Here is a 24038-nt window from a genome sequence, read left to right as displayed (position 1 = left end):
CGACTCTTTACCGCCTTTTAATAGGCAGACTCCGAAACGACGTAATCCCGACTTAGAATGTACTGTATAATTACGTCGAAACGACTTACTTTCAGTGGTGTAGTCGGGCCAGGGCGGGTCAGGGCGTCGCCCCGGTGCTTTTTTCAAAGGCAGGGCCCCGCCCCGCCTTGGTTTTTCCATTTTTCCAGGGCGCACCCTGCCTCTTTTTTTCAACTTTCCAGGGCGCGCCTTGCTTCTATTTCGTGAATCATTTTTCTCGAATAAAGGGTGTGGGAATTTATGATAAATTTTGCCCGCAGGAAAATACCATAACAATTTCAATACCTTACCTAGGTACGGCCAGCTTCGATCACGCTAAAAATCGAAGTTGGAGGTACATTTATAGCAGCCGGTACAGCCAACTTCGGTTACGAGCGAAATCAAAGTTGGCCGTACCCAGGTAGCGCCCCGGTTCTTTTTATTTTAGGACTACACCACTGCTAGTTACTTTTTGATTTTTTAATTGACCTAAAACGACCAAATAAAACCGTAAATATAGCTATATACATGTACGTAGTTGGTTAAGTCCCATGAACGGGAGTGAAACAATGAGTTTATTTCCGTCAATCGGAAAGCTCTTGAATCTAGAGGACAGAGTTCTGGAGTTTCTTTTGGCTTAGTAAAAGTAACGAATAAATCTTCATTAATAACATATTTAGCTATACGAATGTACCCTACTTGAGCTGAGATATTTTTAATAAAGAAACATTCTCAGATTGAATATATAATCTTTTTCGAAAAAGTATAATACAGAAAGGAAGTTATTTAAAAAATATTTCAATTGGTTTTATTAAATCGCCAAAGTTTCACAGTTTTGAGTGATAAATTGGCCAAGCGCGACCTTAAATCGACTCTTTGTGCTACTGGGGTAATAATTAAATGTAAGGTCTATTTTAAGTCGGATAATGGTCGGCATACCGACCATAAATAGTCCGAAAAAAGGATTTACGGTTTTAGTGTCGGCATTTGGTCGTCGACTATAAAGCGACTTTTCGACCGTACCCCGACCCTATAACGACTTCATGTGCTACAGGGGTAAGTTTCGGAAGCAAGCATTTGTTCCCTCCTCCATCAAGGACTGGAACTCTCTCCCGGACCACCTGAAGTCCCTGCCAAACCGCGTAAACTTCACACGCTAACCTAGATATTTCTGAACTTCACACGTGAACTTCAGAAATATCTAGGTCAGCACTAAGCTGACCTTCTCTTTTACTCTGACGTGATGGGCATCGCCTTTTGTCGGAATTAAAATACTTTAGAACAAAGTCGGACAATGTTGAAGATTGCTGAAAATCTATGTATGAGTCATGTATGCATTCCAAATTTCCAATAGTCACAGACTCACTCGCAGTTCACAATATGGGTTAACACTGAGAATTGCCTAATCGTTTCATCTCGTCCTTGATGAACTTCTTCTATTCGTCCCATCTTCCATACTTGACGAGGAAGCTTGTCTTCTCTGATTAAGACGACGTCACCTATCTTCATTTTTTTTCCTTGCTTCGCCTGGCGCACCTCGTGTGCTGACTTCAGATCCAGTAAGTACTCCATCGATTCCAGATGCGGTCAAGAAGAGTCTCCTGATATCTCCACCTTCTCCGTAAATTGTCTCCGTTGGAGTCCGTTGACCTCAGACCTTCAGTTGGTAGGGAATTGCTTCGGTTTGGGACAATAAAATGGGAAGGGGTGAGTGGGGCAAAATCCCTGGGGTCGTCGTTAATGAATGTAAGCGGTCGAGAGTTTATTATATTTTCGACCTCTGCTAGAACTGTACTAATTAGCTTTTCAAAGTTCAAAAGAGCAGAGCCCAAGTTATTCCTTATTATTATTGAGTGGGGTGGCAAGCCAAACACTTCGACCTAAGGTCCACTGTGCATCCCCAAACTGGGTGACTTAAATAAGTCCTATTGCCGACATAAAGCTTAAAATCTGCCCGGCCGTGATATTAGAGACGTCATACGTCTCCAACCGATGCATACCCAAATACTCAAACCTCTGGGCTGCATAGTAATCGCAGCTACAGAGTACATGTGAGGCAGTTTCCTCCTCAGCTAGACAAGCTCTGCAAATTGGGTCATCACTGACCCCAATAAGCGTTAAATGTCTGTTTAGATGGCAGTGACCTGTAAGTAGGCCAGTAACAATCCTAATACTGCACCTAGAGAGCGAGAGTAATTCTCTGGCTCTCTCCCTAGAAGGGCCAAGAGTAAACTCTTTGGCCTGCCTTTGACCCTCAATTTCAGACCATTGTCTGAGTTGACGATCTGACATAAACTTGGAGATCAAGCCGCGTACAAGTCCTCGGGAGATGGGGAGAGCAGGTTCTGGACCAATGAACCCAGCCCTCGCACTTTCCTTGGCCAAGACGTCGGCCCTTTCGTTCCCAAGATGCCCCTTATGCCCAGGTACCCAACAAAGTTGAACTTTATTGTGCAACCCAAGAGGAAATCTAAGCAGCTAAAAACCAGTTTAGAAAGAATACTATACTGGCTGAGAGCTCTAAGAGCAGCCTGGCTATCTGAATAACCTTCCCATGATACCCCTGATGTAAACAGTAAGCAACACAGGAGCAAATGGCAAAAATTTCAGCCTGGAATACACTAGTGTGTATCCCTAGGCTTTCATAAAAGCCAAAATTATTAGTAAGGCAATACATCCCCGCACCAGTGCCATAGTGGGTCTTAGACCCATCAGTGAACCAGACGATCTCTCCTCTGGTACCGAGGGTCAAGTGACTCCACTCCGCACGGCTAGGGAAGTTGACCTCAAAAGGTTTACTAAAGTGGAGTTTAGTAACCATCAGATCAGAACCCATTGTTAAAATCGGCATCTGATTGGAAATATCTCGGAAGAGCTTGGTGTGGCTATGCTCCCAATTAGTAGCCTTCCACCAGCCATTTTGGTTAAGCCTATAGGCACCTAAAAGGGCAGCTTCCTCAATAAAAAGGTGGAGAGGAAGCATATTCAGGAGTATTTCCAGAGAAGCGCTTGGGGCTGTTCTCATGGCTCCTGTAATGCCGACACAAGCCAGCCTTTGCAGAGTGCGCAGATCAAACTGCACAGTCCTTAAAGTAACCCTTGGCCACCAGACCACATCTGCATAAGACAGGATAGGTCTGATGATCATGGTGTACAGCCAGTACACAGCCCTGGGGCTTAAGCCCCAGGTCTTGCTAACTGCACTTCTAGTTCTCCAAAATAACATTTTGCCCCTCTTGACTATGTAGTCAAGATGTGGTTTCCATGTTAGTTTGCTATCCAGGATGACCCCGAGGTACTTCACCTCGGTGCTCTCCACAAGGTCCTTTCCAAATAAGGAAATACCCTCAAACATGCCTTTTATCCTTCTACGAGTAAAAGGAACCAAGACAGTTTTATTAGGATTAACCATGAGGTTGACCTCCCTGCACCAGCTCTCAACTGATGCTAGGGCCCTCCTCATTAAGTCCTTCACTGTTACCGGGAATTTCCCAGTAATGATGATAGCAATATCATCGGCGTAACCGAAACAGCGGCATCCTCCCCTGTTCAACCTCCGAACGAGTTCATCCACCACCAGGCACCACAGAAGGGGAGAAAGAACGCCCCCCTGTGGGCAACCACGACTGGTGGAGACCATAAGGGAGTCACCCAACAAGGAGGATGTCACTTTCCGGTCAGCTAACATAGATTTGATCCAAAGGCACTATGTGTCATTGATACCAAACTTTTTCGCAGCCTTAAGTATAACTGCGCTGGAGACCTTATCAAAGGCTCCCTCAATATCAAGAAAAACTGCTAACGCAATTTCCTTGTGCTCAATTGCTTTTTCCAGGCAGCTGCTGATACCATGCAGGGCGGTCTCAGTAGACCTGCCCTTCTGGTAGGCATGCTGCGCAGCCGACAGAGGAGAGTTGCAAAGAACCTCCTCTCTAATATAGTTGTCCACCATTTTCTCCAGAATTTTTAGGAGAAAAGAGGTAAGACTAATTGGCCTAAATGCCTTAGCTTCCAGGTAATCAGATTTACCAGGCTTAGGTATGAAGATTGCTTGAGAAAGCTTCCAGGTGCTAGGTAAATGACCTAAAGCAATACAAGCCCTGTAGATTCTCAGCAGCATAGGGCATAGAATATCAACGCCCTCCTGTAAGAGGATAGGAAAAATCCCATCCGGTCCCGGGGACTTATAGGGTTTAAATGACTTTACAGCCCATATAAGTTATTATTACACAATAGTGGGAGCACACAGAATCACACAATAGGTTTAGTATGCCTAATGGATAAACGGGTGCAAAAATAGTGCATTAAAATGGAAAAAAAAATAAAAAAAAATAATAACTTCCTGGAAATACTGATACGAGGTTCCCTTTTGGTTAAATATAAAAACTGTTCAACATTCGTTAAGCCAGACGAGTAGGTCGAAATACGGATTTCAATCCTATTTCTACCAAAAAAAAGTTATTCTACTTGCTTCGTTGAACGAACCATTCGTTCCCACCATCCTCCTGTCCAAGGTGCTAGAGGTATGATATATTTCCACCTTAGTCCCTTATTGTTGCCAAACTCCTTAACTTTCTTGTTATTGGCTATAGTATAGAGTCTGGCTAATTCTTTCTCAGCCTTCTTAAATGTCTGGGCGTTGTCTGAGTATACAACTTGTACGACTCCCCTTCTCGACATGAATCTTCTTAAGGCCAGTAAGAAGAATTCCGTAGTAAGATTAGATACCAATTCCAAATGTATAGCTCTTGTCACCGCGCAAGTAAACAAAGCTATATACGCCTTGGTGGTTGGGATTTGGCCTTTTCTACCTTTTATCTTCTTACTGGGAAATTTGGCTATATCCCTTATGATTAAGGGACCTGCAAAGTCAATACCTGTTATCGCAAAGGGTTGCGACTTGCCGACCCGATCTCTAGGTAGGGGTGGTGTTTCTTCACTTAAAGGCTTAGCCTTCCATCTCCGACATGTGATGCTATGGTTGAGGGCCTTTTTCGTGGCTTGTCTACCCTTGATAATCCAATACCTTGTAACGTTAAATTTTGGATTATTTTAAATCTCAAGATAATTTTGATAATGAGAAAATACTTTTGCTATTTTATGACCTATTTGTTCCTACGCTCTCTCCCAAAGAGCTTTTAGCTAGGGGTCGCTCGTGCGCTGGACGCCCAAGCTTTTAACCCCTCTTTTATGGCTCTTGTTTTACAAGCAAACCAAGATGGTGCTTGATAACCAGAAAAGGGAATGGGGGTTGTAACTGGCCAGATCTCCTCCTTTTCCACCGAGCCTTCCTTCATTTCATGTGTGTGTCGTTGCCCAATTATCCAACTCGCTCTCCTTCTCTGTGGGACTGCCGAAGAAGCCCCTTTTAGTTTTATAACCCCAACGTGGCCGCGTGTCCATTTCTCGCGCCACCGTCACGACACCAATATCTGATGGAACTCAACGCCATCCTGATGAGCGCCACCAGGACTAACGTAATCTAGCTTTCATGTATGTAAACATGTAAATAAGACTAATGATGTTAATATTATTAACTTCGCTATAAAGCTGCGCAGCTACTGCTCCCCCCTCCCACTACTTGTGTGGGTATGTGTTTCTAAAAGTGTCCAATTTGATTTAATCGATTACAAACTGTTTTACTTTATCTATGATTAATTGTTTATTAAACATTGTCATGGCAAACCTCAATCCGAGTCTTCACTAGTATCTATTAAGCTAATTTAATTTAAATGAAATCCCCTAGACATCAAACTGACCATATATTGTAATTTCCTTATGTTAACTCGCCAACCCCAATAGTGAAAGTTGAGCGAGCACCCGGGCCATAATTTATTGATGTAGTCCTTACATGATTTGGCTCCTTCCTCCTTAAAGGAGCTTCCTGAGACCCGATACGTCCAACCGAGGCGTGCAAAGGCTACAACCTTTCTCGAAGTCTGGTTAAAGTAGTGGACAACCCGGCGTGCATCAAGTTTTCATGTTCCTTTAAAATGATTAGTTCCGTTAGTCGGTTCTTGTTCGGCAAAATTATTGGATGTCTTTCTGAATAAGTAAATTCTGTTTCTTGTAACCTTCCGCCAATTCTAAAAATGCCATCCTCGTCGATAAAAGGGTTCCGGTTTCCGAATCCTTTGGAAGTGGCTTCTTCTTAATTATGGCTTCTATAGATCTGAAGGAAAGGCAAGTTTCTGAATTTTAGAAATCCAATATCTTTTCGCCGCCTTGATTTCTTCTGAAGTTAATGTTTCAGACTTTCGGACATCCATCTTCTTAGAATTCTTCTGGAACCGCATGATCCATGCCGTTACCCTGAAGACATAATCCACGTCGCGATAGTCCTCGATTTCCATGAACATTGACTCGGATCCGACTACGCAGGGGTTTACCGATATAGTTTTAAAGCCCTTTCTAAGTTCAAATTTGGCTTCCGGTTTTATCGGATCGTCATTTTCAACTTTATCTTTCTTGCTTGGCCAATATTTTTCTTCCTGGCAAAGCCAATTAGGTCCTTGCAACCATAAGTCACTGTTGACCAATTTATCCATTCCTATTCCTCTTGTTAAGAGGTCGCAGGATTTTCCTTGCCGCTAATGTGGTTCCAACTTCGGGGCTCAACCTTCTCTTGAATATCTGTGACACGATTGGCCACAAACGGCTTCGATTTTCGGGCACTGCCTTTTATCCAATTGATGGTGATTGTCGAATCACTCCAAAGGTAGACGTTTTCATCCTTAATCTTGAAATTACTATTGATTTTGGTTGTCAATCGAGTTCCTATCAGTGCCGCCAACAATTCCAATCGAGGTAAGGAAATCTTTTTAATTGGAGATACTCTTGATTTAGACGTAACTAATGTTACTCCGATCTGTCCGTCCTTCGTCACGTGTCTTACGTAAATAACTGAACCATAAGCTGCTTCACTGGCGTCAGTATAACAATGAATTTGTAATTGCTCTATTTGATCTTCTGAATGCTCAGAGAAGTAGTGTCTCGGTATCCTCAATGAACTGATTGTCTCTAGTTCAGTGGTCCAATTATTCCCCTTTACTGCGAGGTCCTGAGGTATTTCTTCGTCCCAGTCCATTCCTCTTTCCAGTACCCCCGCCAGGAATTTTTAACACACAGGCCCGGTCTGATTTAGAGGCCCCCTTTATAAATATTTTAATTTAGAAATGCCCTATTTTAAAGAATTTTTTGACTGTTAATTTAAACGTTCTCTTAGGAAAAATAAAATTTTCTTCCCTGGCAATTTAATCAAAGATTGACTCTATTCTATTAAAGCTTTTACCAAATTCATCAACCACTAAATTAGGGTTTTCTTTTAAACAATTCTACATTATCCGATTAATGGACAAAGTAGCCAGATTTGAAAGTCAATATTATACCACAGTTGTTCGTTGACGTGTTTCAATTCTTTTCAGGGAACTGAAACTTCTTTCTGAGATAGTGTTTGCCACAGGAATGCATGAAACAACCTTGTAGTACTTAACAAGGTCAGGGAAGCCATCTTCCATGGTCATTAAATAGTGGAAGCAGTCGCTTACGCTGCAAATTTTTTGGGGATAATTAGATTTAACGCAATTTTAGTTTGACTTTTTAAGGAATCAAGGTCGAAATGAAACCTATCGGATGTGTCACAATGTGTTAGGATATCGACTTCGTTTAGGAAGTTCTCAGAGTTAGGGTCAGACGCCATGATACATTTATAATAATCAGAGTTTTCTAATAATCGTATATTCATTTCAGAAATAAATTTGTCTATTAATTCGAAATAGGTGGACCTCATCTGGTGTACCAGGGTTTTTGCTTCAGTTGCCCTGGTCCCCGATGTACTTGTTACCACACTATTTTTTAATCTCCTGGTGTTAGGGATAATATTACGTTTTCGTAAAGCTAATGGTTCGCTGTTACGGTTAGGTACTGCAATAAAAGCCAATTCCCCGATTTTAGTAGCTTTTTCCCAAATAGAATCAAAGCGTTCAGAGTTTATACACTCTTCTAAGGTCTTGACAGTAGCTTGGCAAATGGAAACGGCTTCTGTAAAAATAACTTTGGAACTTTGTAAATATTCCGACTGGGAATTTGTTACACCTAATACTTCGTCTAATGCAATGACTAATATTAAGTTGTTAAAGTTATGAAATTGGCAGTCTCGTCGGGTTTTCCGTTTCCAATCAGATTCTCTAAAGTTAAAACTACGGAATCGAGTCTATTTCTAAAATATAGTGAATCCCCTTTTTTTTGCTCCACTATCGAGTGGCATTTTTAGTATATCGTAGCCTAGATGTTTTTGGGAGTTTTCAAAATATTCACTTCTAATGACCGAATTGCTTTTAAAGTTGTAAATGGCTTGAACCAAACCCAGTAGTTCTATAGCTGTCGATATTTTGGAGCAACGGTCAACCAAAACTAAATTAAGTGGTGGGCGTAGCAATGAACGTACGGACAATGGCCACCTACTGCTTCGTCTACTTTCACCCTTACTCCTTTTACATGCCCACTTATTACACTTACCCCATCATAAGTCAGTGCAACACAATTCTCCAGTTTGAAACCATCCTCTTTTAAAAGATTTATAATTGCCAAGCTGATACTCTCAGAATCAAACTTGTGTAAATCTGTGAGCCCTATAAATCGTTCTACGACACCTATTTCTGCTTTAGTATATCGAATACAAAGATTTAACTGCTCTACTCCCGCATTGTCTCGAGTTTCGTCAGCTATTACAGAGTAGAATCCACCGGATTCGTTGACCTATTGAAGAATAATTTTTCTCACTAAACTTGCACAAATGCCAATTATTTCGTTTTGTATGGTGCTGTGCATATATTTGGAATTATTCGGCATATTATCGCACTTGGCTTTTAAATCAGGACATTTTATTTTTAAAAGATCTAATATTGCAATAAAGTTTCCCCTATTCCCAATATTGTCGGCGGATGTGTAAGTGTTCCCCTGAAGCAGAGTTGGGCATCTTCGCTTCACGGACTGCCTTTGAAGAAGGAATTTACCTTCACTAGACTTTTTCGCGAAGTAATCGAATTCCTACAAAAAAGTCGAGTAGCCTTCACAAGTTGAAAGTCTTAAAACTATAAAACGTATCTAGTTTATTCGTTCAAACATTTCAAAGTTACAAATATCATCCGTCAAAAAAATGAAGTTGGAAATCAAACATTTTCCTGAACACCATTCGGTTTTATAGATGGTATAGTAAAAAATGTTTCATACTACTTTAGCCGAAATGGTCTGAAATATCTTCAATCGTTAAAAAATCACGTAAAGGTGCTTCGAAAACCGTCGAACGAAGAAATTTTTAGTGAATGAGTTATGTGAAAGCTTCGAAGTATAAAGCTTTACTTCTTTCTATAGCAACATTCATTCTTCAAACTAAAATTCGTACTATCATTATTCTTATTTGATTCTAGCGACATCGCAATAGTGTGAAAAATGTATGCAAGTATTAACGTGATTAAAATTCGTGAGGTCATAAATCAGTTTTTTAAACTCTTTGCACAGGCTTTAGGCGCAAAAACTATAAGGTTTAAAACTAGAGATCCGGGAACTTGCTTAAAGAGGAGGGCCTGAGAGGATTGTAGAAAGGAAGGTCTTACCTCTAAGGACCCTTTTGAAGCTCAAGCCGAAGATCCTGGATGTCAATTAAAGCGCCACTGCCTGATGCGGCAATTTATTTTAACGTAACCGTATTTAAAGAGACTATGACATATTTTTATAAATAAATATTATTTGTTATTTATCATCATTATATTTGGCGTGGTATATAAATAAATACAGAGTTTCAAATAGCACAACCAGGTCATTTTTTTCAGTCTTATAACGTTTAAATTTTCAATAGAATCGAAATAAATTCCCGAAATCTATATATTTTTCGTCGGTAAGGTTTTAATGAGACATTATAGGACATGTCATGGTTCGTTTACAATTGACCCCATATGATTTTATCGTATTAGATGGGTGACATTTTTGAGCCGCTGAAGTTACAACTCTGATAGTTATCGGGTTTCATTGACGTTTGTGATGTACACATTAATTAAGAATAACCCGTACTGTCACGCCAGCTTTATTATTTTTAATGCATTGCACACGATAGCTATATGTTTCTCGTTACTTGCTCTACATCGATACTGATCTTTTGTAAATTCAAATACGTTTATCCATTATCACAGGCAGTTGCGGAACTAATGTCCTTAGCCCACCCTTGAAACTGGTTTTGTGGCCCATTGTGATTTCTTTAAATCTATTGAACGGCCGCCAATTGTTCCGTGGGACCGTTACTTACATCATTGAGCCGACGCTTACTAAAGTGCTGACAGCTGCTATGTTTATGTAAATTGGAATACAATGAAAATTAGTTCCGTGCATGGTTAACTGGCAGTTTCAAAGACTACAAACAATTAGGAGTCGTTTTTAGTATTAAGCCTCATAAATGATTTATGTTGTGATTGGTGAGACAAACCATCCTAATTTTCGTGAATTAGCTAAAGCGAATAGATAAGCACTTTCGATTACAGAAAGATGGATCTACTGCTTATTAATTCTTCTATTTGACCTTAGATTCTATGGTGGATAAATTCAGTGGCGTAGCCAGGGAAAGGCACAGGGGGCACGTGCCCCCCCCCCCGAAACCTATTGTTCTATATACAATTTTTTTGTTTTGTTTTATTTTTTTCAATGTGTACCCCTCCCGAAACCAATTCCTGGCTATGCCCCCGGAATAAATCGATTATCTAGCAATAACCTTGGGTTAATTTATGTATTAATTTGGATTTAGGTTTTAAATGTTCGATTATCGACACTACCAGGAGCCGTCGAATGGCACCCATTTTGTCAGCTGGGCATTTAAGCCTCAGGGCCCACCAAGCCGCAATTCAATACACTACACAAACCCGAGTCACGAGTGGCGAATGACGATTCTGACGAAGCAAACAAAATTGAAATTTTAAAATTATCTTGACGTTTGTAAATTCGTGACCGAAATAGTTTTACGTAGCGCTGCGGTTTTCTAGCCACTTCTTGTGTGTAGCGTCTTCTAAAATTGAAAATTCATAAATCCGGGAGTATTTGGTGTTTTGCGCGTATTGAAATAATAAAGTAAGAAACTCCAAAGGGAAATCCGCGTAAACCCGCGAAAAAGAGGATTTTTCTGATTGGTCGGAATTTAATGCCAACTTCGACAATTTTTTTTGCAGTCTAACGAATTCGCAATTCGCGAATCGGCAAGTTTGAAGCGATGGATTCTCCACAGAAAAGGTTTGTTAATGTTTTTGATAAATATAAATTAAATAGCACCTAAATAAAAAAGCAAACAGATCCTCCAATTCCAATTAGACGATTCATTTTAAATTTTTAACTTATAATTTACGTGTTAATCATAAGAAACGTTCGTGTAAGGCCACGATTCTTGCTACGGCTTATGTTCCCCACAAAAATACTGCAGCAGACGAAATTTGTTTTTAACGTTTTTTATAGTTTTGATATCTGTACATAGATGGCGATGCTATTGAACATACGTCACAGACTTACTTCCCCTTTCTACCCCCTTTCCGAAATCCTCTAGTAGTTAGGGAAAGAGAAGAACTTAGGCGAAATATTTTTATCGGCCTATTATTTAGTGATTTTCGAAATTCGATACGACAGTTGTTCCCAAAAACCGACGTATTTGGTATTTGCCAAATACCTTAAAAAAGGACTACTCGCACAAACTTAAGCGTGGCTCGAGAGTACAGAGGAACATTTTGGACGGGGCCACAAGGGGTTGTTGAGGCAGATTTTCGAGTGACAATCGGAAATTATTTTTTTGCAGAAAAATACGCAAAATTTTCCGGAAAAGTTTCCGAGCAGAAAATTTTCAGCGGAAAATTTTCCGACTTACAACATTAATACTGTTTGACGAGAATATGGTTGGGGATTTTAATTCTTAATTTTAAAACAAATACCTGAACTAATACAAAATATTAGGTGTCCGCATAAAATAAGGTATTTACATTGTAATAATAATTTTTAATTATTATTCTTTAATAAAAAAGATGCGAATTATAATTTACAAAAGACAACGAAGCCTTGGTCTCACGTTAAAATAATAATAATCAGCTAGGCTAATACCCAAGGCACCACCTTAGGCTTAAGTCATCAAGCGACTTTTGAAGCCCTTAATTCAGGTGGCCGGGTTACAATGCGTAGGAGGGTTGTGGCAAGCCCTGCATGCCACACGATCGAGCCAACAGCTCCCTACACTAACTATTACCGTTAACCTTGACAAGTTTTTATGGAAGGGGAAACCGAAGAGCTCGGGGGAAAACCCCTTAAACCAGTGAGGAGAGAACTTGCAAACTCAACGCAGAAGGAGTTGTTCCGAGTTTTCACCCAGTGCCACAAGCTGGGATCGAACCCGGCTCCTCTTGCTGCGAGGCGAAAGTGCTAACCACTCCGCCATTCAAAAAGACCTCACGTGACTTGTTTCAGGTCTGATGTTTTCCTTATTTTTAAAGTTTTACCGTTGGGTGGCACCACCAGCTCATTTGTTTATATTATTGGCCGCGTAGTTATAAGAGAGTCATGTCCCTGCTTTTATTGGCTCATGCCATAAGGGAGTATGAAGAGAATCGAAACCGTGATGACTGGGTTTTAAATTAACTTGCGAAAATTATAAAATTGTCAATTGGTGGCATAAAGGCTAAATTCGTTAATCCACCAAAAACACGGCACTTTGTATTTATACTTCCTTTAAGAAAAATGTCGTCACGGCGCAAGTGGATTTTCACCAACATATGTACCAGGGTGCCTACTTTCCCTTGTGGCCAATCCACCTCTGTCCAATTGCCATTTTATCGATAGATAGATTAAAATTGCGCTTTTCTCCTGTTTATCTAAAAAACCAGTAAACATATTAGTGTACGACCAAACATCTGTCCCGGGGACTGCGAGAGTGTTCTTGGATATTTTATATTTCAGGGGGAGAAACCTCGGCAATTTCCCAGGAGATCACGCTTACCCGGTGGAAGGGACCTGTGCAATCTCCCAAGAGATAACGCTTTAACATTTTTAACTTTTTTAACGCTGTTGCGCGGTTAACAGGCCGGTAGGTAAAATTAGATGGTCCTGCGTGTAGGATACAATGTTTATTCACAATAAAGCTAATTTTCCACCTTTAGCCTTGATTTCCATTAACTCGCGAAACATTACGTTTCACCATAAGTAACATAATACCCCTAAGTTTGACACTTGTAGCCTTGCTCATGCATTTTTTATTACTACATCCTTTCTTCACCAACGATAAATCAGAAAAACGACTAGCAACTCTGTAAACCGGAAGTTTAATACTCTTTGAGATTTGATTTCTTTTTATTGGTCATTGAAAAGAAGTCAGTGTAAATTTACCCAATCATATAGCGCTACAAAATATTATGAGGTACGAAACGTAAGAAATGTTGGCAAAGTTCCTTTCTAAATAAATAAATAAATAAATAAATAAATAAATAAAATTGCCGTTATGGTAGTCGGCTTATTAGGCCTAACTGATCTATCGGAAAATGATACCTAAATACTAAATATTATTAAGTCATTTTCAAAGTTTGAACTGAAAATAAAATATTTTTATTGCGTAATTAGCAATTGTAAAAGTTATTCCAGAAGTTTGGAAAATGTTAATTCTTACATTTTATTTCATCAATTCATTTTTATTTTGATCACATCGGACAAAACCAGGCATTCATCCAGGTACAAAATACAAGTATATTCAAATTATAATGGTAAAAATCTGGAAGAAATTGTAATAAAATATTCGTAAGCTAAATGAGAAACCTTTTTACATTAAAAACGTAACAAGCTGAAGGTTTTTTAACGTCTACAGTATTTGGTGCACAACATTGATAAACATCAATGAGATTGATCTTCTCAATATACTACACTAGTGATCCACAAATTTCGAGTTGTTGGTGAATTTCTAATATAATACCATTGGCCCGATATAAAGATTTAATATTGTTGCGGAAAATACATACAATTTCTTTAATAGTTGATTTTATAAAATGTCTTTACGCTTGCCCCACTTGTTGAAATGTTGCCCTGGAATAGTTCAGCCAATGCCTAAGAATGAGTTCATAAGCTCTTTAGTGGGAGAGAAAATGGATCCACAGCTGAAGGAGGCAACATTTCAACAAGATGCCCATGGTTATTTTATAAAAAGAACTATTTCTTCCGTTGTTAAAGTTTCCGTGGTGAAAACGAAATTAGTGCGGCTATACGCCTGAAGCCTAAAAATGACTCTTTTCAAAACCATGGGAATCACGTTCCCGGAAGTTGGGTTAGATTAGTTTATGCCGCCGCTACCGAGTGGCGCTATTTCGAAAAAAAATTGACGTCACTGTGAAGAAAGGATGTAGTAGAACTTTTTCCTAATGTCATACTTAGGTGTATTATGTTACTTATGGTTTCACCTTGGATTAATAATAGGATTACAGGATATGGCACTTGCGCGTTTAGGCGTCTCTCAAATCTCCCCAGCGCTCCGCGTCAAGGTGGGACAAACTTTAGTTGGCGCTACTGTTTTCTTTTTGTTGTGATTGTGGCGTGCGCGTTAAGGCCCATTTTCATGCTCGCTGGTAGCGGATAAAAATCGTCAAAATTCGCATCCGCCACTCGCAAGCGTGAAAATTAATCTAAAATATCTGTTTGAAACAGATCGACGCGGAAAGTGAAAAAGCGTGTAGCGGAAACGGATTTTGTCGATTTTTACCCGCTACCAGCGAGCATGAAAATGGGGCTTAAGGCTTAAGGATTTTAAACCGAATTTTTTAAAAGCTAGCGTCGCAAATTGCGCATGCGCGGAAAATTTGTCCCACGACGAGCTAGTTTATTTTCCGTTTCGAGAGACACCCGATACTGCCGTGGGAAGGTAGAAGTGCTATATCCAGGAGTCTTATCATTAATCCAAGGTTTCACAGCTAAAGTTGAGACATGCAAAGGCTTTACGCGCGTAAAGATAAATATATTATGACTCGCGCAAATTAAAACCAATATTTAAGTTTAAATTCAAGCCTAGCGGAATAAGAGTTAGGTCATAATTATATAACATTTTTTAATAAGTTTTATTTTTGGGAATATTTTACAAACAGCTCACCACGGAGGCGCTGTTAAAGGGAATATAACCTCAGTTATTTGGTGTGGAACACCAACGTTTGCAGCTCTGGCCACTCATGCCTTTGGCTTTAAAAATGTTTGGCGCCACTGTACAGGATGATTTAAAAAATTGAAGGGGTCTTCTATAAAGATTGCTTTGCAGGTTATATTCCCTTTAAAGGCTACGTGAAACACGGAAACGTGCAGAAACAAGTATCTTGTGACTATCTCTCGTAAACGTTTAGCGTGTATCATATTTACATAAAAGTTATTATTATTATTATTATTATATTATAAACTTATGGTTTTGTATTATACTCATTTTACTTCTAAAAGGACATTAATGAACTTTTGCCACTTGTTATTAAAGTTTCTCGCGTCACGGATAAAAAACAATTGATAGTTTAATGAAAACAATTTGGTTCATAGAAGAATAATGTTTGCCAGATTTAAGGCTGTGTCCGGTTTTTGGGGTATTTTTTTGGGAGCACATTTCTCTGAAACGAAGCACTTTAGGACGCATGTTTATTAGACATTTTTACTCATAGAGACCCATAGAATGCATATAGAAAGTTTAGGTACTCTTATCCGTAACACCCTGTCTATATGATATATTTTGGTTGTGATACCGGCGTTGCAGGTTGCTGTGAATAGCTCAAACAAACTTAACACATTAGTAGGATTGTGTGTATTCTGACCGTCGTACGTCTTGTTAAATACTCTCGTAACAAATTACTTTTTTGTATACGACTACGCCACTGCTATAAACAATGATGAGCTTGGCCGAAGCTACGACTGCTTGGACTCTAATTCCGCTTTTTTGAAAGATTTATTTTCTCTCAGCACGGAGGATACTTTTTGCAGTTGAAGTTTAACCTTTATTGTCCAGTGAAAAACTTCAATGAAAAGTTGACTAGAAAACTGTGATACAAATAATGAAATTTTATCAACACCTTTCGTTTTATTTAAAAAATAGTACTAAAAAGGAAATAAACACCTTTTTCTTATCAATATCAACCTTCAACAATTTATCGCCCTAGCAACCTTCACTCTAGTAAAATTATTTCAAATGTTTACTTGTAATCGTCATAATATCTTTTTTTAGCCTATCAGCATATGTATATCTTCTTACGAAGAAACGCTTTAGTAAAACTCCGTAAAAACCTTCAAACGAAGACCATTTTAATTGGAAGAATATATAACAGTTTCGCGTAGTAAAGACGAAGTTTCGTTCACTGAGTGATAGTTTCCTTCGCGCAAAGAAGGTTTCCGCGGTTTCGAAAGGTAGAGTCCTATTCTTCTTTCAGAATAAGAAGGTTTCATATGGCGGAATTGGAAACTTCACTGGGCGAAGGAAATATTCGAATAGAAAAATATTCGTAAAATGCCACCTCTGCCCTGAAGTGCTAAATCTTGTTGGGGACATAATATAACAACTTCAACGTGTGTAGATAGGACCACTGTATTTCTAATAATGTCTGGTTTATGGTGGTCGTTAACCTGGAAAGCTATTGATCCACGGGATTCGGATTCCATGTAGTAGAAGTACGTTTTGTAGGCTAGTTGGTGAGAAGATTTGTTGGAAGTGAAGTGTTCTTTGAATTGTTTCCCCATATTTTTCCAATCCGAAAATCCCTTTAGAAATCCAGTATTTTTACTGCCTAACAAATGACGGCAACAAAACAATACACTGCATCCTTTGCAACTGAATATTCAATCATTTGATATTTGTCATACCTAGAAGAATTGAAACCTCGACTTTTACCTCCAATTATTCTTTTAGGAAAAGGATTTAGTTTAGGCTGAACTGGAAGGCAATCTTTATCTAGACTAATATCCAAGTTATTCAACGCGTGTAAGCCCATTTCTTTTGAATTGGACACGTTGTTTGGTCTATTTTTTGCATGGTTAGAGCTGGGGTTTGCAATTACTTCTGCAATTTCTCCTTCATGAGTTAGTTCCATTTCCATGGCGTTTGGAAGTACTTCAACAGTATTACTATCACTGTTATCAGTCCCCAAGGATTCTAAACCCTCTCCCAATTATTTGCCTAGGTTTTCCTCAGAACTATCGTTATGGGTTTGCGCCGACGATTTAAAAAAAACGTGCCATTGCACCTTTCTGACACTAACGACACTATCTTCTCTATTTCCTTTTTGTCGTTTTTGAGCCACAGATAAAAATTTTCTGGTACTCATATTTAAAAATACTACTATTATATACTAATAGCTAAATAACCTTAACAAGGTTTAAGACAATGAATCTTAGTTAAAGCTATGTAGTCTTCAAACAGACTTTATAATAATAACAGCTATATCTAGCCTTGAAAAAGGCTGTTTGAACAATTTAGGTAGAGTTGCTAATTAGCCTTGCCAATGGCCGGGGCTCATTTAACGCGGCAACCACTGTCATCTCCTAGTCCTGGCTTCTGTCTATATCAATGTAACCAGAGTACACTACCAATGGCCGAAACCACAGAGTTCGCTGCCATTGGTAGTGTACTCAGGTAAGATTGATTTCGAGTATAGGTGATTAAAAAGATAACGTTTTGTAAGGGCCATTTAGGACTCTTGGAAATTGGAATTGAATGGGATTTCTTTTTTACAGAGCTAGATGACCAATTTTTAAAAATAAATAAAATTTGAAAATCATATTCGGTCTCATTTGGAGACCCCAGAGGGTATTCTTTTGAAACTTTTAGAGGCCCCTAAAATAGGCCTAAAGTTTTTCAACATAGGCACGTGCCTACTTGTGCCTACTGCTGGCGGGGGCACTGCCTCTTTCCCAGAGGTTCTGTAAAATGATTTTGACGCGTATCGTAAACGGCGTTAGAAATCCTTTTGGGTCAAAAACCCTAGCTGACGCTCTTAAGATGCATCTCTTCGTTGGGCAGGCCGATTTTAAGTATTTCAATAGTCCGTCTACTTCGAAGTAAAATTGATCTTCGTGGCCGTCTTAAGGCATGGGCTCCAGCCAGTTTGTGGGCCCCGGAAAGGCCATCCATACCGCCTCTACTCTAGGGATAAGGGATTAGTTAATTAAATATTATTTATACTCATTTAATATTATGTATCTTTCAGTTACGTCTAAAATAATTTGACTCGTCGCCACATCGCGCATCATACGGTACCAACAATTTCTAAAACCTAACAGCGAGTCACTGTCAGTAAAAATCTTATTTTCAGTAGGACTATGTTATACTTCAGAAATTAAAAGCTTTGGTTTGATTGTGTAGTTTAATTTAGACAACGGACATACAAAGGCTGACCGTTGGGGATCGCAAAGGTCTTAAGAAAAAATTTTGTCCATGGCCCCAATAGGTCTTAAGACGGCCCTGCATGCCAGTCCGAGTACCTTGGAAGTATCTTTTGATCCAATGAAGGGTTTTCTACCTGAGTCTCATCGACGAATTTTTCTTCTTTAAAACGTTCGTTAAGTTCCTTGGAATTTGTCAACCACTTACGCAAGGTCATTCCAGCGTCTGCCAGTATATTCTTCGCCTCTTTAGACATCTCGAAAGCCATTTCCACATTGTTTCCCCCAGAAGCTACGTCATCGACGTACAGGTCACGATCCAACAGTTTGGCCGTTTTAGGAAACAATTCTTCATACTTCTTTGAGTGATGTCTGATGGTTGCCGCGAGGAGAAAAGGACTGCACGTGACGCCGAATACAACTCTGGTAAATCGCATAGTCTTTACCTTGCTAGGTTTACCGGGTAAAAGAGTATTTTGAAACCATAAGAACCGCATTACATCGCGATTTTCGGGTGCTATTTCAATTTGGAGAAATGCCTGCTGGACGTCCGCCATAAAGGCAACCTTGTGTGTCCTAAACCTAATAAGCATGTCGTAAAGCTCCGGGTTCAAATTTTCTCCTGGTAATAGACATTCGTTGAGCGATAGTTTGTCCTTTTCCTTGGCTGATCCATCAAAAACTATACGAAGTTTCGTAGTAAGTCTTTCCTTATCAATGACTGGCTGGTGTGGTAGATAATAGACCAATTGGCCTTCCAGTCGACTGTCTTCATTTACTTCTTCAATGATTCCTTTTTCTAGATAATCTTCAAAGACCTTCTAGTATTCCTCGTAAAGCCCTGGATCCTTTTCGAATCTGGGTCCTAAACCCGTCAGTCTTCTGTACGAATTGTTGTAGTTTAGAGACAGTTCTCCTACCTCGTCATTAATCCATGGTAGCTTCACTTGATAACGGCTACCATTAAACTTTACATTACTTTCAAAATGCTTCCTGGCGTCTTCGTTTCTGGACTGATCCTCCGAATTGTCCACTATTCCAACTGATTCCAACTCCCATAGCTTCTTCATATCTGCCGAATAATCCACCTTCTTCAAAAACTTGCACGTTGTTTACTATGACGCAACCAACGTTTACGCCAATGGACATAACGGCCGAGGTGGTTGGTCCTTGTATAAGGCATCCAAATATACTTTCCGTGGCTCCAACCGTGTCGTCTAGATGCTGGAAGTTTCCCGTAACTACTTTGCAATAGTAGTCTGATCCAATCAGTACTGATACCTGCATGTCTTGGAATTTTTCTGGTGATGTGTCGTCCGCTAACTTTAAACCCTTTTCCTGCATTTTTTGGCGAATTTCCTTTCCAGGGACGCACAAGATGCCTTCATTGATTTCTTCTACTTCGAGCGCCTCGCAATAAAAGTAATTTCCGTCTCGCGCGAGTAACTTCAGGTTGACCTTGACGCAGGTTCTTCGTTTTTTCTCATTTTGGCCAAAGGGTGCTACCCAAATGGTGTCTTCTCCTATTACTGGCAATCCCAGTTTGCGTGAGACTTCAGTCCTGATGAAGGTTCTCTGACTTCCATCACCGTTGAAAACTCGAACAGGACCTTCTCTTTTTCCTTTCGCCATAGTTCTAGCTGTCTTGAGTAAGACTGTTTTCGGATCTTCTTTAACTATAGCGATTGTTGTATTTACCGTAGTTTTTTGTGAGTCTTTCTCTTCCATTCTGAGTTCTTCTTTTTCATCTTTCTTCTCTGAATTTTCACAAACTGCCGCGTGATGGCGTTTCTTGCAATAGGTACATATAATTTGTGTCCGGCAAAATTTGGCCAGATGCCTTCCCGTAACGCAAATATAGCAATGTCCCATGCGTTTCAAAATGTTTTTTCTGCCCTCCACGTCAAAATCGTGACATTCTTCTGAGCTATGACCTATGCTCTTGCAGAACATGCATTTTATTTCGGTTGTATTGCTAAGAGCCGATATGGTACTCGTTTTCCCTACTTCTTGGTCCTTTTTATTCTTCGAGCTATATTGACTAGACCTTTTCCCACTTCAATTACTGAAGTTTGAATTTTGATAAATTTTCGAGTCTTGCCCTCGCCTTTCTCTGCCTTCTACTCGCGTAAAAGACTCAGCTCTTTCTCGACATTGCACTTCCTTTCTGATAAACTCTAAAAGATCGTCAACTCCTAATTCTTCCTTATCGTCGAATTTTCTAGTGAAATTTACTTTCATCTCCATAGGAAGTATGTTTAAAATGATATTGAATAAGGCTGTGCTATACGTGTCTTGAGTAACTCCTAGAGCGTCTAAGCTTCTAACTTCTAATTCCATTTTATCGTATAATTGGCGAAAGGCTACGACATCATTACTATCTTCTAGTCTTGGTAATTTAAATAAATTGTTCATATGAGCGTTTTTTATTACGTCTATTCTTCCAAATCTTTTTTTCCAAAATTCCTTTAGCTACCTTATAATTTTGATCTTCAATGCTCAATGACGAAATAGCGTTATACGCTTGTCCCGATAAGTAAGATCTTAAATACACCAGTTTTTCGGTGTCACTTCTCGCAGTTTTATCAATGATTAGCTCAAACTGAGACCAAAAACTCTTCCATTGGTGGATTTCTCCATTAAATTTCGGTATTTCTATTTTGGGTAAACGTGCATAAAATTTATTATTTACTCGCCCACTTAATGTTCGATATGACTCGTCCGACTCCGAAGATCCTCCTGATATTGTTCTTCTTCTTGGCGCTACGGCTTGCTTAAGTATACTTTGAGCTTCAGTCTTAATTTCGATGATACGATCCATGTAAGCTTCCGCTTGTTTGATATTTTGGGAGACTTCCGATAGGGGCACAGCATCTTCTATTTCTTTATCAATTTCACTTAACGCATTTTCTTTTCGTTCCAACTGTGCCAACAATTTCTCAATTGCCCTAATTTCTTCCGGTACCTTTTCAACTTCAATTTTTAATTTATTAATGAGTTCGTCCACGAGATCGCGCAAAGCGTCCCGTTTACCGGTCTTTCTTTGTAAAACCTCCATTCCGTGTTTTTTCGCGCCTTCCTTTATAATCCTGAGTTTTACCTAAACCTTCTCAAGTTAATCACGTCGTCTTATTTAATCGCGTTAACTCCTAAATCTAAAGGTTCCGGGGTTTCGGCACCATGAAATGACTCGCGTATTAAATTTAATACCACGTACTAACGAACAAAACAACGTTTATTTTACAAATTCACACAGTACACTTTTTTCCGTTCGTAATTTACGAAGTTCTCCTTCTTACTGACCCTTCGTTCTATTTTTTCTCATCTCCGCGATGCCCCTTACCCCCTTTTTCCTAGAAAAATGGGGGTTCCAACGGCATACCAGAAAGGAGGTCCATTATGACAATAGGACAGTTTCCAAATATAGCTCAAGGTCAACCGGTTTTAACCTCGTTTAGGAAGGCCTTTGCTTGAGTTATTTTCCGTATATTCACAGAACAAAATAACAAATACCAGAAGTAATATAACACCATTTTTAACACACGGCCTCCTGCACGCGCTCACCCTGCTCGCGACGATAGCGGCCCCGGCAAAGAATTTCCTCCCCATAAATGGTTCAAGTTTTGTATTGGCAATGAGTTTTCAAGTTATTAAAACTGTATTTTGTAGTTATTTAAGACTATAATTATGATAACTACTCATAATTTTTGTCATATTTTCCAAACTTAGTTGTTCTTTATAATTTGCATAAGATAAAACATTAATACTTTGCTCAAATGCTATTACCCTGGCTGTGTTACATCCAGTTTTTTAATAAGTAAAAATTACCCAATTAAAAAATGCCAGCAAATTGTTCTGTTCCATTGTTTTCATCTACTTTTAAGAAGACGTAAGTGTCATTTCATCAGTTTCCAGCTGATGAAAATTTATGCAAACTGTGGGAAGGATTTTGGAGTCAACGTAGCATACACTTCACATGGAAGAGTGGTTTGTGGTTTGCATTTTAAGGAATCAGATTATCACGAAGGTTAAGTATTAAGGCAACAACTTAAATGTATTTTTAGTATATGTGACTGTAGCTTTCTTTGGTGACCAGAATGAGTTAAGTGGTACTTCACATGCTAAAGTTTTTATTCCCATGAGGTTTTCTATTTTTTCAAAGTGCACGTTTTAATGTATTTTTAATTCTTGTGATTATTACAAATTTCAAACATTACATCAATATTACTTTTAAATCATTAAACCTAACATTGGTTCATTCTAATTAACATAATTATTAATTTGTTACTAAAGTTTAGTTTTCCAAGTTTTAATAGTACCATAAGTTACATATTAAACATTAGTATGACACTAAGCGACTTCAGTTAATGATAGTCTGTTGCGAGGCTATTGCGTAATCGTAGGATTTGGAACCAGAAATACGTCACTACCTACTACTTGGTGGCATTACAATAGGGAGTTTACAGTATGACGTGCCACTACGTCACCCGTGCTTTTTCCTATTGATAAAAAATTTCCCCCCACAATGGCGGCCATGCTCAAAGCTACGGAGTGATATTTCCCTATAGAGCCAATACACGATTAGTTCTCAAATTCGAATATAACTACCGTCAGAAACGAAAAGAATGTTTATCAACATCATCCAGCATATTTGAACATCATTCAGCATATTTCAACATCATCCAGTAATCTTAATTGAATTTTGATAAATTTTACTTAAAAAAAGCTATAATAATAAAGTTTATTGAACAGGAAAAGAAAGTTTACACTTATTGCGCCCTGCTTTAGTAGGGAATGGAGATAATATTAAATACCATAAAAGTTACACAAAAATAAGAATGAATTAACAGCAATGACAAAGGAATGGCGATGGATATGGCAGTTAGGAAAAGTAAGATATAATTTTTTTTTCGGTTTATACAACTATATACATGAAAGATATTTACCAGGTTCCCGTAAAACTTGTCGAGCCGAGTCTTAAAGGCAGAACTAGAGGATTTAATCTTAATTAGGGAAGGGAGGGCATTCCATGAGTTTACTACTCGCTGTGTGAAGAAAACACGGAGCGAGGTACAAGCATTACGCTCCTTACATATCGTAGGACCTGTCCTGCCCGTCCAGCGAATGGTAAAGAAGGCGGTGGCCGGGACATCATACAACTCGTAAATCAGTTTGAAGGCCTCAACCAAATCAGTTCGCAGACACCTATTCGATAGGGACAAAAGACCAAGGCGCTCAAGACGTTCAGGGTAAGACAGAGAACGAAGGTCAGAGACCATCTTGGTGGCCTTACGTTGCACTCTCTCAAGCCTCTCAATATCCTTTACCAGGTGAGGGGACCAAATACTCGAACAATAATCGATATGCGGACGGCCATAAGATTGATATAACACCTTAAAGGACTTGATAGAGAAATGGGAAAACGAACGTTTTAAAACATACAGGGCACGTAGGCCGCGGACAGAAGCCACCCGACTGTGAGTGGTGCCTAACATTTATCCATCCAACATGACGCCAAGGTCACGAACAATTTCGCTGGCCTTGATGACCCGACCACCCAACCGGTACTGGAAAAGGGGATTTTTAGGACCACAATGGAGGACCATGGATTTATCAGGGTGAAAACT

At 39.2% G+C, this 24038-nt stretch overlaps 3 protein-coding genes across 3 annotated transcripts; all 3 read right to left on the bottom strand.

Moving 5' to 3' along the window:
* Nucleotides 1-4476: 4476 nt before the first annotated feature.
* Nucleotides 4477-5315, bottom strand: LOC149947705 (uncharacterized). Its single transcript, XM_090170938.1, has 2 exons — nucleotides 5233-5315; nucleotides 4477-5044 (listed from the first exon to the last, which is right to left on the bottom strand). Exons 1-2 carry the CDS (start codon nucleotides 5313-5315, stop codon nucleotides 4477-4479), a joined length of 651 nt encoding a protein of 216 aa, XP_090027064.1.
* A 1265-nt stretch (nucleotides 5316-6580) lies between these two features.
* LOC149947704 (uncharacterized) lies at nucleotides 6581-7105 on the bottom strand. The gene has a single exon (XM_090170937.1). The coding sequence runs from the start codon at nucleotides 7103-7105 to the stop codon at nucleotides 6581-6583; it is 525 nt and encodes a 174-aa protein (XP_090027063.1).
* Nucleotides 7106-18479: 11374 nt separating this feature from the next.
* LOC149947703 (uncharacterized) lies at nucleotides 18480-21469 on the bottom strand. Its single transcript, XM_090170936.1, has 5 exons — nucleotides 20845-21469; nucleotides 20513-20795; nucleotides 19549-20458; nucleotides 19283-19502; nucleotides 18480-19210 (listed from the first exon to the last, which is right to left on the bottom strand). Exons 1-5 carry the CDS (start codon nucleotides 21467-21469, stop codon nucleotides 18480-18482), a joined length of 2769 nt encoding a protein of 922 aa, XP_090027062.1.
* Between the last annotated feature and the right edge of the window lie 2569 nt (nucleotides 21470-24038).

The sequence above is a fragment of the Leiobunum rupestre genome, chromosome 4, assembly GCF_980474605.1.
Source record: "Leiobunum rupestre chromosome 4, qqLeiRupe1.1.hap1, whole genome shotgun sequence".
In the NCBI taxonomy this organism is placed as follows: Eukaryota; Metazoa; Arthropoda; class Arachnida; order Opiliones; family Sclerosomatidae; genus Leiobunum; species Leiobunum rupestre.
The sequence above is the reverse complement of the archived record's forward strand: the minus strand, read 5'-3'. Positions and strand labels throughout refer to the sequence as shown.